The following is a 14,740-nucleotide window of genomic DNA, read 5'->3' as shown; positions in this document are numbered from 1 at the left end:
TTTCAAGCTAGTCAAAAGTAACCCTTATCTGTCTTTTTCTTTATGTATTTTGCGTAATTTTCATATTCTTAACTATTTACTTATGAGGAATTTATTTGACACCTATTTGGAGTGCAGGGATTCAAAGTTCTATCTGCCTCTTATTATGGGTTCTGGGGTTGTTTTTATCACAGTGATGTGGGTTGTTCATTGGAAAGCAATCTACTCACTGCAGCACAGTTTAAAATAGACTTGGTGTAAGTGTTTGTTATGAAGGGCTCACGATCTCTTTTCCCTTTCAACCTACCATTACTTTTCCCTCCACAGGAAGGCAGAAACTCTTCAGATGACTTTCAGTGATGATCAAATTTGTATCCCGATGTTGCAAAGAAACACGGATGGCCTTCCCGGGATGTCCTCCAGGGACCTGCAGACATCTACTGAGGGGGCTGTGTTGAGTTTTCATCACATCTACTATCGAGTAAAAGTAAAGAGTGGCTTTCTACCTGGTCAGAATAAGGAAGAGTTAGAAATACTATCAGATATCAAGTACGTGCATGAACTTTTAAAAAGGCCCCTTTATTGATCTACAATGAACCTCCAGGTTTTTCCTATTACAAATAAGATGTTATGAACTTTTGCATAGACATTTTGTACAGACATATTGATATGTGCTTTTATTTCCTTTGGCTAACCTAGGATAGAAATGATTAGATGACTTTGTTAAGTATATGTTTAACTTTGAAAAGAACTTATATGCTGTTTTTAAAAATGATTTCCCCATATGCATTGAGTTTTCTTTGAGAATTGGATAATTAATGTGTTATTTATTTTTCCCCACATAATGTGTCATTTAGTTTTCCCTGTGTATTGGAGGAAGTGGACCTGGCTGTGTGATTTACTGCTTTTTGATTGTGACAATATAATTGTAAGCTTTGAACTTTTGTTTTCCAACTATTAAACAGAGGATCTGCTGGTATACTTTTTGAGCCAGACACTTTTTAGGTACTTGTGCACTTTATGCTCTTTATATTCTAGTAGCAAGGAGGTTGAAATGACAGTATATTGTGATAGTATTTTGCTTTACAAATAGAACTGTTATTAATTTTTTTTTTTTACTTTTTTGGGTACTGGGGATTGAATCCAGAGGCAATTTACCACTTAACTACATCCCCAGTTCTTTTTATTTTTTTGAGAAAGTGTCTTACTAAGTTGCTAATGCTGGCCTCAAACTGGCAATCCTCCTGCCTCAGACTCTGGGTCAGTAGGAATACAAGTGTGTGCTGTTACCCCTAATGACAAATAGACTTGTTTTAAATGAATGACTTATTTATACAAATTCATAGACTATAGCAATTTACTTAATGAGGGGGGTGCTAGTGATTGAATCCCAGACCTCATGCATGCTGAGCGCTCACTCTGCTACTGGTTTAAACCCATGGACCTACCACCCAATTGTTAGTGTGTCTTTACAGTACACGAAAAAGTCAACAAAAGAATAACATTTTTCTGTGTTACAGCTGGCTCTGTGTTTACCCAAGTTTCACTTTTCCTCATGTTTCAGTGAGGGATACATCAGTTAATGAGCAAAGTGGGAGTACATATTGCCTTAACCCCTGGCAGCCATAGTATAATTGTGACAGGTCAGGTAGCACAGTCAGTGAATGTTGAGGTCCCCTTCACTGTAAGTGCTGTGAGGCACTTGTGTTGGGAAGTTCTTCACTGTGACAATTGTGTAATTGTAAGATCGACCTCTGTGGGAATCATTATTTTAGAACAATTGCAGTCAGATTTGACTATACACTTGAAATAAATACCATTTCTCTGAGGAGTACATCTTTGCCTCCTTACTAATGCTATAGAAAAGACTGTAGACATTGAGGTTTTGAAAGGACTCTGTTTCATCATCTCTGTATCCTTTGGAATCTCAGCCCTTAAACTTCCTTAAGTTCATTCTATTTAGCACTGTCCATCTTACCTTTAAGATAAAATTCAAGCTATTTGCCTTCTGGGCTCTCAGCCTGGTCATACCTTTTCCACCTTCCTACTCTATCCAAATATTTTACCCTCACACATGCTCTTAGTTTGTGAAACTTTGGTGTCTCCGCCATCCCTGTACATCCTTAAAAAATTTTCCCTACCGGAGGGATGTCTCCTAATTCTAAACTGAGCATTTTCCAGTCCACTTCTGGACCCATAAAAAGGAATGAAATAATGTGTCTTGAGGATGTGTGTTTCCTTTCCTAGTTGGTACTACATGTTCCTTGAATGTTCTGAACAGGTGATGGCTTCTTATCGTCGGGAGTGCTTCATTCTACCCTTTGTATTTTTGCTTCAGAAATGTTGATTTTTGGTCTATTTGATTTTGTTAGTGAGACCACTACTACTGGTAAAGCATTTCTCCAAAACTGTTACATACTTGATACTGTGTTAAGAGTAACAAGAGTAAGAGATGGGTAAAAAAATCTTACTTGTTTCAAGGAATCTTGGACATTGGATATGTCATTTTCAAAAAGGAATAGTTTCAAGGATAAATGAAAGCAACTTAGAGGGACCTTAACCATTCTTATGGGTTCTGACTAGTGGTTCATATCCTATGTATACTAGACTTCTATTAATCAGTTTTTTTTTCTCTTTAAGAGTTGGTGGCTGGGTTTGGTGGCACATGCCTGTAATCCCAGCAGCTCAAGAGGTTGAGGCAGGAGGATTGTACGTTCAAAGCCAGCCTCAGCAATAGTGAGGTGCTAAGCAACTCAGTGAGACCCTGTCTCTAAATAAATAAAAAAAAAACAAAACGCTGGGGGTGGTGATGGGGATGTGCTGAGGATGTGGCTCAGTGGTCAAGTGCCCAGAGTTCAATCCCTGGTACCCCTCCCATGCCAATAAAGAGTTGGTGCTTGTTTTCTGTCCACAGTTTTACCAACCTTCATTGAAAATATTCAATGCAGAGTCTCAATGAAAATTATTTCTTTGAAAGTGGAACAATGAATTTATATTTTTTGTGTTTATAGTGGGATCATGAAACCTGGCCTCAATGCTATCCTGGGACCCACAGGTGGAGGCAAATCTTTGTGAGTATAACAGAAAATATAAGTCAGCCATTTCTGTGCAGGTTCAATGTGCTTTTTAAATTTTATGTTTAGGGCATTATAGTTGTACATAATAGTGGGATTCATTTTGACATATTCATATGGGTGTATACCATAGTCTTCTCCATTTCAATCTCTAGTATTTTCCCCTTCCCTCACCTCCTTTCTCCCCATCCTCTTCCTTTACTCTATTGATCTTCTTTCTGTTTATTTAATTATTTTAATTAATGCATTATAGTTTTATATAAAATTGGAATGCATTTTGATGTATTCATACATACACATGGTATAATTTATTAAACTTTGTTTCCCAGTTCTTCCAGTTTTCTTTACCTCCTTCTTCCTCTTCAATCCCCTTATTCTACTCTACTAATCTCCCTCCTATTTTCATGAGACCCCAATTTTTAAAACTTTATTTTTTTCCATACTAGCCTTTGCATATAAGAGAAAACATCTGACCCTTGACGTTGTGAATTTGGCTTAGTTCAATTAGGACGAGGTCTGGTTCATTTACTAACAAGTGACATAACGGTTGAGTAGAACTCCCTCCATTCATCTATTGATGAGCACCTAGACTGGTTTCATAACTGGCTATTGTGGATTGTATATGGCTATCATATACCTGTGTTTGCTCATATCACTATAGTATGCTGGTTTTAGTTCTTTTTTCCTATTTGTAGCCCTGTAATTTTCTTCTCTTGCCGGATTCTTTTGATCAATTTCAAGAACTTTATTGAAAGGGAGTGGTGAGAATTGACATCCTTGTCTTGTTCTAGATTTTAGAGGAAATGCTTTGTATTTCTTTGTTCAGTATGATGTTGGCTTTGAGTTTGTCATGTATAGCCTTTATGATGTTGAGGTAAGTTCCTTCTGTTCCTGGTTTCTCTGGTGTTTTTAATATAAATGGGTGATGGGTGATGAATTTTGTCTAAGACTTTTTTTCTGCATTTATTTTTGTCCTTGATTCTATTTATGTGATGAATTGCATGTTTGGTTTGTGCATATTGAATCAAGCTTGCATTCCTGGGATGAAACCAACTTGATCCTGGTATATAATCTTCTTAATGTGTTTTTGAATGTGGTTTGCTAACATTTTATTAATGTTTTTTGCTTATGGGATCATCAAGTTTCTTCTGCAGTTTTCTTTCCCTGATGTGTCTTTATCCGTTTCGACATCAAGGTGATACTGGCTTCATAGAATGAATTCAGCAGTGTTCCCTCCTTTTTTATTTCATGGAATAATTTAGTGTTAGTTTTTCTTTAAAGATCTGGTGAAACTCAGCTGAGAATCCATGTAGTCCTGGGCTTTTCTTTTTTGGAGGGCTTTTTATTGTGGCTTTAATCTCATGGCTGTTTGCACTCTCATTGTTCTATTGTTCTGTTGAGGTTTTCTATATCCTCTTGGTTCAATTTGAGTAGGTCATATGGGTCTAGAAAGTTGTCAATATCATCTAGAGTTTCCAATTGATTGTTACATGTGTTTTCAATTGTCCCTAATGATTTTCTGGATTTCATCAATTGCTGTAATGAATCTCCTTTTTCATCTCAAATTTTGTTGATTTGTGTCTTCTCTCTCATTTTTTTTTGGTTAGTTTGACTAGGGGTTTATTGATATTTATATTTTCAAGTTACCACCTCTATGTTGCATTGATCCTTTGTAGTTTTTTTTAGTCCTCTATTTTAATTTTAGCTCTGATGTTAATTATTTTCTGTCTTCTTCTGGTCTTGGGATTTGTTTATTTCTGCTTTTCTATGGTCTTGAGATGCAGCATTCGCTGTTTATTTGGAATCTTTATTCTTTTGTTTAATATGGTCATTAACGCTATAAACTTTCCTCTTAATATCCTCTTCATAGTATCTCAGATTTTTTTGTATTGTATTGCTGTTTTCATTTGATTCTAGGAATTTATAAATATTTCCTTTCATTTTTTAAAATGTGATTCATTCCTTGTTAAAAAAATATTGGTCAATCTTCATGTGTTTATGTGATTTCCATAAATTTTCTTGCTGTTGATTTCTAATGTCAATCCATTATGATCTGACAAGATGCATGGGATAGTTTTTTTTTTCTATTTGCTAAGACTTGTTGATGAGGGCCACAACCTAGTTAAGATGGCACCTGGCAGTATGCCAAGAGGAGTGGTTTGTGAAGTAATGCCAGCAAGCCATTAAGATGATGAGGATTCCTTAATGACTGACTGCTGTGTCAAGATGATGTCAATTAAGTTAAGCTGTGTGTAATTAGTTGGGTATATGTACCGCTACAGTCCAGCAGAGAGGCGGCTCCTGTTACCCTGGGTGCCCGCTACTTTGAGTTCTCAGTTCCCGCTGAGTTCACTGGCAATAAAGTAGTTCCTGCTTCAACCTTCAAGTTGCTTGTCACCTCTTGGTTATTTTGCCTAGCCAGACTTGGGCAGCCTAGCTGGACTACGGCAACTTGTATTTGCTTTGTGTCTTAAAATATGGTCTATTTTGGAAAATATTCAATGAGATATTGAGAAGAAAATGCATTCAGTTCTTGTTTAGTGAAATATTCTATAGATGACTGTTAGGTCCAATTGGATTATACAATTATTTAGGACAGAAGTGTCTTTATTGATTTTATATCTGCATGACCTGTTGCATGTTGAGAGGTATGTGTTGAAATACCAAGTATTATTATATTGGTTTCAATCTGGGATTTAAAGTCAATAAGTATTTGTTTTATGTAATTAAGTACACCAACATTTGGGGCATACATATTTACTATCATTATATCTTCTTGTTGGATTGTTCTCTTTAATTATATGTAATAGTTTTCCTTGTCTCTTAAGATTAATTTTTTTATTTTTTTAGTGCATTGTAGTTATATGTAATAGTGGGATTTATTTCAACATATTTATAAATGCATATACCATAGTTTTAAACTATTCCAATCTCCAGTATTACCCCTTTCTTCCCCATCTCCCTCCTTTTGATTTCCTTTCTCTCCTCTCTTGGTCTCTCTTCTACTTATTTTTTAAATTAATGCCTTATAATCATATATAAAGTTATAATACATTGTGGTCTCACCATAAATTCACCTAGTATAATTTGGTCAACTCTATTTCGCATTCCCCTTTCCCTTTCCTCCTCCCACCCCTTTGGTTTCTTGCTTCTACTCTCCTGATCTCTCTTCTATTTTCATGAGATCTCCTCTTGAATTTATTTTTCTTCTCTAGTTTCTGCACATGAGAGAAACCTTTTCACCCTTGTCTTTCTGAGTTTCACTTATTTTGTTCAGCATGGACTCACTCCATTTACCAGCAAATGATGTGATTTATTCTGATTATTTTTTTGCTTGAAGTTTGATTTGTTTGATACAAGAATAATTATTCCTGCTTGTTTTCAAACTCTACTTGCATCAGGTATCTTTTTCCATTTTTTCACTTCCAGTCTATAGATATCTTTGCCTATAAGAGTCTCTTGGAAACAATGTATAGTTGGGTCCTGTTTTTTAAATTCATTCTGCCCACCTCTGTGGAGAATTGAGACCATTCACAGTCAGAGTTATTATGGAGAGATGTTAATTCCAGTAATTTCATTTGTTTAATAGATTAAATTTGTTTTTATTTTTATTTGATTAATTGCTTTTCTGGAGAGCTACATCTATTTGAGAGCTCTGGGGTTTAAGTTTCTCATCATGTAGTATTTATTTTCTGTAGTTCAGGCTTAGTGGCCATAAATTATTTTAGTTTATCATTACCATAGAAAGTTTTAATTTCTGCTTCAATTCTTCATGATAGCTTTGCTGGGTATAGCAATCTTGGCTGGCAATTATTTTCTTTTATAGGTTGAATTACGTCATTCTAAGCCCTCCTGGCTTTTTTTTTTGGTTTTGTTTTATAAAAATTTTATTTAGGGTTTTTTTCCATGCTGACAATTAAACCCAGGGCCTCAACCATGCCAGGCAAGTGCTCTACCACTGAGCTACATTCCCTGCCCTCCGCACATTTAGAGTTTGAATTGAGAAGTTTGAGGTGAGTCTTATTGATGTAGCTTTAAATGTGATTGTGATCTGATGTTTTTCTCTTTATATTCTATTCTCATTTTCTATTCTATTCTCATTTTCTATGTTAGGCATTTTGTACATGATGTCTCCATTAGAGTTTGATTTTTGAAACTATCTGTTTACGGTTCTATATTCATCCTTTACGTAGATGTCCATTGTGTTCCTAAGGATTGGAAAGTTTTCTGCTATTATATTACTAAACAGGCTCCTAATGCCATTAGCCTGTACTTCTCTGCCTTTTTCTATTCCACACTTCTTGTACTTTCTCATCATGTTCTCCCCTCCCCTTTACTATCTACTGAATATTCCAGCTCAAATACCTTGTCCTTGAGGCCTAAGGTTCTGTTTTCTATGTAATTTAGTCTGTTGGTGATTCTTTCAAGTAAACCTTTTATTCAATTTATTTTTTTTTCATTTCTAGTAGTTCTGATTGGTTCCTTTTCAGAATCTCTATCTCCTTATTTGGTGGTCTTTGACCTTTTGTAGTTGCTCTTAGTTCATTCTTTAATCTGTTTCTTATATCTTTTTTAAAAAAATTATTTTTCTTAGTTGTTGATAGATCTTTATTTTATTTATTTATACGCAGTGCTGAGAATCAAACCTAGTGCCTCACACTTGCCAGGCAAGGGCGCTACCACAGTCCCAGTCCCTTATATCTTCTTTTAGTTCATTAATACTTTTAATAATCAAAATTTAAAAATCTTTCTCTGAAATTTTATTCCCTTACATGTCTTTGTGTTCCTTTTTGGAAGATTGTAACATTTGGAGGGAGACTTTTTCCTCATATTTTCAGAGACCTTGGACCTGCACATGAGATGGACTCCTCTTTCACCTTTGTGATGATATCCTTGGGAGGTAGTTGTCTCTTTTGTAATAAGTCCTGTGTTGTTGGTATCTGTTGGCTTCGATATGTAGGCTGAGTGTATTCCAAGTATTAGTTATGACCAACAAAGACTCTCAGTTTGCTGCTATAGAACTACTGAATGAATTCACTCTTCTAGAGCTGGTATAACACTGTAAGGTTTTTCGAGTCTTCTTTTTGGAATATTTTTTATTTTGATGTAGGAAAAATGTCCAAGAGGGGAATCTGATGTCTCCTTCTAGTCATTCTTACTTGGGGGCTAATCATTGATTTAGAGTTTTTGTCTCCTCTATTCTATGTGTCAAAGTATTTTTGAAGCTTGATTAGGGTTGATTTGTGTGTGAAGGAGGGTACACTGTCACTTTGCTGAGATGTGGGTGTTATTCAACTGCAGAGTTTCTACATTTGAACTTGTAGTGTACCAGTTACTTCCCAGCTCCTCTCAGAAAAAAGGGAAAAGAAGCAAGAGCAATAGTAGTGATCAATATAGAGCAGTAGAATAAATTCCTGGTGCCTGCCATGACACTATATACCATTAATTCCCACAAAAAGAGGAATTGCAGGGTAAGCATTTAACAACAGCAATAACAACAAGCAGTCATGAATTACAACTAGTATAAAAATATATAATAGTTACCAACTATGCCCTTCCCAGTGCTAATAACTGCAGAAACATGAACAGTGGGGCAGTAATTATACAAACTAAATTGTTCTTAAAGATAGTAAAACTGTAGTTCATTAAGAAGAAAAAGTGGGGTAGGAAGGTAAAAGGAAATTTAAAATATTCAAAAGGTGAACTGAAGTGCAGCAGGGGAGGAGTTGTAATGGTTCTAAAGAAAGAGGAGTAAAAAATACCTGACTCCCCCAAAAAATAAGTAATGAGAAAGAGAGAGAACAAGTGAATTAAGCTACTGAAGGGGGAAGAGAGGAGGGGAGTAATAAGAGAAAAAACAAACAAATAAAACAACAACAAAAAAAGAGCCAAAACAAAGAGATGAAAAGTCAAACCAAAACACATAAGCATAAAACCTTACCCCTCTAAAGTTAAAAGAAGGTGAAAGAACAAATGGTTGAGGAAAGGAAAAAATTTAAAAAGAGGAAAAAGGGGATAAAAATGAAGATCTACTAGGCAATCGAAACAGAACATACATCCCACGCATACACACATTCACAGTAGATGGAAAAAAGAAAAAAAATAAGAATAAGGATAAAGTGAAAGAAAAATTTTAACTACACATGAAGGGCTGCTCTGCTGAGGTGGGCAACACTGTTGGCAAGTATGCATGTCCACTGCCTATGCCTTACTGTCCTTTCAGTTTCTTCTTGGGCTGTGTACCTGTTAGAACAAGGGCTGGGAGTTGTGAAGTCCATCTTCTTTGAGTTCCTCACTAAGCTGTCAGCTAGAGTAGCCTGGAACTGAAGCTGCCTGTATTGACTCTCAGTTTCCCTTCTTGCCAGTTTAAGGACAGAATAGGAAGTAGTGACAATTGGAGTTTTGTCCATGCAAACTCCGTGAGTGCACTCCCCGGGCGGGGCTGATGTAGACTTATAAATGTTAAGTTCAGGCAACTGGCAAACTTAGCTCTGAACACACTTGTATGCTTTGCCATGAGTTTTCTACTCTAGGGAAAATGGCTCCATCCACCCTATTTCCAGGCAGAAGCCAATCTTCACTAGGTGTCTGGGTATGGGGAGGGGGCTCCCGAGAACTCCATTGTTGGGGTAAAGTGATGAAGTCTCTGTTCTTGCACACATCAATTTCCATAAATGTGGTTGTTCCAGGAACAGACCCCGAGTGTAAATGTACCCATCTGTCCAGTTTCTAAGTTCACTTTGACTAACCCTGCAAGTCACCAAAGAGCACAATCCTCTTTGTGCCTTCCTCAGTCATGCCCCCACCAGGAGTTTTCTAGATCTCACAGCAGGCGTATGCAGGGACAGTTGGCCAATGCTTGTTATGAACTCCCTGGCTCCTGTAGCAGAAAGTTACCGTATAGTCACTCTAAGATGGCATTCCACATCAGCTCTCCACCTCCAGCTAGGAAGCACAGAACACCCCTCACCCAGCAGCTTGCCATGGCACTGCCTCAGAGTCACTGTAGTTGAGACCTCATCTCTGTTTCACCAGTTACCCTGTGCCAAATTTCCTTCAGATTCAATCTCTTCTTTCTGCCTGGATCTCCCCTCCCCTCTACAGTGGACTAACCCTGCAGCATTATAGATTGGATTTCTAAGGTATTCTTTCCTGTCCTATGTTCAAAGTTCCTGGATTTCTGTCTTTATGATTCCAATATTAGGATTCAGTGTGTTCCCTGTCACCCACTGTACAAGGAAGCAGTATTTTCCTGCTGCTTGAGCCTCAAGCTCATGGAATAAGTGAAATTTACACCCTTCTCCTACTCTGCTCCATATTTTCCAGAATCTTCAGTGCGTTTTTAACAATCATTTTTATTGTGAGTAAGTATTGGCTGAGCATTTGCTGTACATGTCCTATCTGGTCCTAGGTGCTGTTGATAGGCAGTTGGGCTAGCTTGTGTTCCCCCCCCCCCAAGAACCAGAAAGGTTAGCTTTACTAATAGGACTTGATAAGTTATTTGGCATACATGGGGTGGGGGGCATGCTATGAGCATTGGGGAGGGAAATAAAGGGATAATATTAAAAATGTGGAGGTAGAGCAGAAGGTCTTTGTGAGGGCATAGATAAAGGAACACATTTCCTGTGCTGGATCCACCAAGGTAAGACAGCCATGTGGGTCATTTGGGACACCTGTGCTGGGTAAGCCAATGATACCTTGCTTTTATGTTTTTGGTGTTTCCTGTAGTCTATGATGAAAAGAAGGGTGAAAATTTAAGTACACACACACACTCACACACACACACACACACAAATTTTAAAACATCCTGACAAGTTAATTTTCTGACTTGAGAAACATGTCTGTTAAGAGTAGCTGAGAGACATGGCCTGTGTAGGAGAAAAAAAAAAACCCTATAACATATGTACCCTTTTATAGTTTGTTAGATATCTTAGCTGCAAGGAAGGATCCACGTGGATTATCTGGAGAAGTTTTGGTAAATGGAGCACCTCGGAATGCCAATTTCCCATGTGAGTCCGGTTATGTGGTACAAGTAAGTATTAGTGAATCTTCCCTTTAGATTTTTTTCTGTTCTGTATGGGGAAAAACCTTGGCTTATAATTTAGTGTGATTCCAGTTGATTATTTCATATGCTCATGAAACAAAACTTATTTACACCTGCTTTTCATAATTTCCCATAAGAGTGAGATTACAAATGGAAAGGAAAGGAGTATCTGGACTATGACCCCTGTCAGGCAGTGGTGTTGATTCTAGTTGTTGTATTATTTACATAAAAGGCAATTCCTATCCTCTTTTTGCCCTCCCTTTACTTTCCTACTTTCCCTACACGATGCCTTTGGTGAATCCTTATACAAAGCAGTCTGGAAGTGCCTGTTGGAGTCATCATGATTACCTGTGCTCTATCTCAGTGTGCACTGGTAGATGAAAGTAGCTTGGACTCTGTAGCTCTCTGTATGTGGAATCACTGAAATCTGTGGAGCTGAAACTTTACCTTTTTTTTTTTTTTTTGTGTGTGTGTGTGTATTAAGTTACAGTCATTGGAGGAATAGTCTTAGAAAAAACTCTGTATGTCTCATTAAAATACTATTTTCCTTCAGGATGATGTTGTGATGGGCACCCTGACAGTGAGAGAAAATTTACAGTTCTCAGCTGCTCTTCGGCTTCCAACAACTATGACAAATCAAGAAAAAAATGAGAGGATCAACAAAGTCATTCAAAATTTAGGTCTGAGTAAAGTGGCTGATGTTAAGGTAATGTGAAAAAACCCCGATATAATCAGCCAGCAAAGAGGACCTCCCTGTGTGGACAATGTGACCTTAAGCAGAAGATTCCTAAGGTGTGTGAGGTCAAAAGTGGCTGTTTTCTTTAATGATGAGAAAAGTCAAGTTACATAATATGAAGGTGGAAATGAAGCTGGAGAAGCAATCTTAATGATGGTTGCATCCCAGGATTGGACTGTGGTCTAGTCCACAGACCTCACACGGCCTTTTCCATGTGGTCTTCTCACCCTTGTTGTTAAGTCAGGGCTCATTCAGCTTTGCTCTAAGTTTTCTTCTTCCTTTTTTCTACTACCCCTTTAGTAGTTTTTTTCCTTCTTGCTCTGGGGAGACTTTGTTCTAATGCTTTTTTTAAGGCATATTTCTGGAATTGATAGAACTAGAATCCTTGGATTCCTGTCATTTATGTAGTTCATTTTGGGTTAATTTGGCTTTGAAAATTATATTTGGTCACATTAGAATTTATTTATAATTTATGTGGTGACCAGTTATGTTTCTATAGCCTTTTTTTTTAGCCTTTGGCACCCCCTGTTATCACCTCTCCTTTGAGGCAATGAAGAATTGAGGGGCTGTACTCTCTGCTGCTTCCCCTGGTACCTGTTGATAGTATTTTATGTGAAGTGTACTTTGTTTGGAAGAAGAATTCTGGGATGCTACCATTTAGCACTTATTTTTGTTTTATGACTCATTGAGTTTTCTTTCCTTTGGCTCTTTATTTATTTGATTTTGCCTTCCCAGTAAGGTAGTCTCTTGCTATGTTCTTTAACTTTAAGCAGGCACTGCTCAAAGTCACTTATTTGGATTTTTAAAGGAAAATATGTGAAGGCAGTTATTGACTTTTTATAGTTTATGTAATCTAATTGAAATAATTTTAAATTTTTATGAATTTTTAAACATAACAGAAATGTAGAGAAAATAGTCAATATGATAATGATATGATTGTCAGGTCATATGGTAGTATAATTACTCATACTATTCACCTTGCTTTATCAGTTATAAATATCACCTGCCATAATTACTTCAACAATTTCATGCTGAATATTTTAAAGAATGTTATACAGTGTTTCATCCCTGAATACTAATTATGTACCTATAAGATGGCATTTCTTTACCACAATACCATTATCAACTAACAAAATGGACTGTATGTTCATATCATCACCTATGTCAAGCCCCTATTCATTCACATTCTTCAAATTGTCTACAAATGTCTTTTTTTAATATTTATTTTTTAGTCATAGTTGGACACAATACCTTTATTTTACTTATTTATTTTTATGTGGTGCTGAGGATCAAATCCAGGGCCTCACACTTGCTAGGTGAGTGCTCTACTGATGAGCCACAACCCCAGCCCTCCAAATGTCTTTTGTAGTTCAGTTGTTAACAGGACCTAGTCAGGACCTAGGCCTTGGGTGGCATTTGATTATTATCCCTTTGGAGACTCTGAATTTCAGAATTGTTTTCTACTTCCTGTCTCCCCAAAACCTTTCTACTCCCCTCAATACACACAATCACATTGACTAGTTGAAAAGACTGAGACAGTGGCCCTGTGGAATATCACATCTTCTAGATTTGCTTAAAAGAATAAACAAGCAATTGTTCAATGAGTTGGGGGTGGGCACAGTGTCAATTTGGAAAGACTTGCAGTCATTGAAGAGACAAAAGAAATCAATTTAAATAAGGGAATAAGGGAGCTTATATCATTACAGACTTTAAAAGGTTAAATGTTAATATGGGAATATTATAAACAATAATTTATTTGCCAATAAATCCAACATCATAGATAAAGTAGACAAATTCCTTGGAAGATACAAACTGTGAAAGGTCAACCAAGAAAACAACAGATGGCATAAGAAATAAGTTCTGATCCTTTGTTGCACAGTAGAGTGACCGTAGATGATGATAATGCATTATATGTTTGAGACATGCTAGATGAAAATATTTTGAATGCAAAGAAATGGTTTGTGTTTGGGGAGGTAGATTTGCTCAACCTGATTTGAACATTGCACAATGTGTACTTATATTCAAACATCACAATGTGTACTTATATTCAAACATCCTTGTAAATATGTATAATCTTATGTCATTTAAAAATAATAAAGATTTATAAACACATAAAAAAAAAAGAAAAGTTGCTAATGTGGTATGGTAGAAAGCACGCTTCTTTGATTGTGAGTTTATTTTTTGTAAATCCACTTGGAGACTTTTGTTGGGAACAGTATTTGGGATGTTGTTAGAAGACTAATAAATCACTAGAGAGACTTTCCTTTTTCCTCTCCTACCTTTATTTCTTGTTTTATAGTGTGATTCCACTATCAGGAACATATCTTTTAGTGTTCAAGCTTATTTATGCTAAACCTAAATATGCAACTTGATAAGAAACATAGATAACTGTTAAAAGCTTAGCCTTTATATCTGGGCCAGTCATCTAGAACCTCTGTCCTGAGTCTCATTTCACTCATCTAATAAAAGAGAAACCCTCTCTTCTCTCAGATGTCTATTTATTTGTGTTCAGAATAATAAGGACAACAAAATAAGGTGTCTCTAATAGGACTGGCACAGGCTAATCTACCAAATGACAGTGACTGTGGTTGTTTCTTTGTGAGAGAAACAATAACAATAACTTTGTGTTTTAGGTTGGAACCCAGTTTATATCTGGAGGAGAAAGAAAAAGGACCAGTATAGCAATGGAGCTGATCACTGATCCTCCCATCTTGTTCCTGGATGAGCCCACAACTGGTTTAGACTCGAGCACAGCTAGTACTGTCCTTTTGCTCCTGAAAAGGTAAATGCTATGGGAATATTGTTCTTTAATTTATTTAATATTTAATCACTTCTGTGTATACTACAGAGCAATTAGACAGATGAAAGAAATTAAAGGGATACACATAGGAAAAGAAGGACTCAAAT

The 14,740-nt window shown here is 36.6% G+C and overlaps 1 protein-coding gene across 4 annotated transcripts in view; it reads left to right on the top strand.

Annotated features, from left to right (window-relative positions):
- Positions 1-325: 325 nt before the first annotated feature.
- The window catches only part of LOC113175385 (broad substrate specificity ATP-binding cassette transporter ABCG2-like), a 33,998-nt gene continuing 19,583 nt past the window's right edge, over positions 326-14,740 (top strand). For 3 of the 4 annotated variants that reach the window (XM_077803479.1, XM_077803480.1, XM_077803478.1), the window contains exons 1-5: positions 326-528; positions 2,991-3,050; positions 10,971-11,085; positions 11,651-11,803; positions 14,467-14,615. In XM_077803479.1, the coding sequence (XP_077659605.1) occupies positions 326-528; positions 2,991-3,050; positions 10,971-11,085; positions 11,651-11,803; positions 14,467-14,615 (680 nt within the window). The remainder of the gene's footprint in view (positions 529-2,990; positions 3,051-10,970; positions 11,086-11,650; positions 11,804-14,466; positions 14,616-14,740) is intronic. The other variant, XM_077803481.1, reaches the window with a different exon arrangement.

The sequence above is a fragment of the Urocitellus parryii genome, chromosome 10, assembly GCF_045843805.1.
Source record: "Urocitellus parryii isolate mUroPar1 chromosome 10, mUroPar1.hap1, whole genome shotgun sequence".
Taxonomy (NCBI): Eukaryota; Metazoa; Chordata; class Mammalia; order Rodentia; family Sciuridae; genus Urocitellus; species Urocitellus parryii.
The sequence above is the reverse complement of the archived record's forward strand: the minus strand, read 5'-3'. Positions and strand labels throughout refer to the sequence as shown.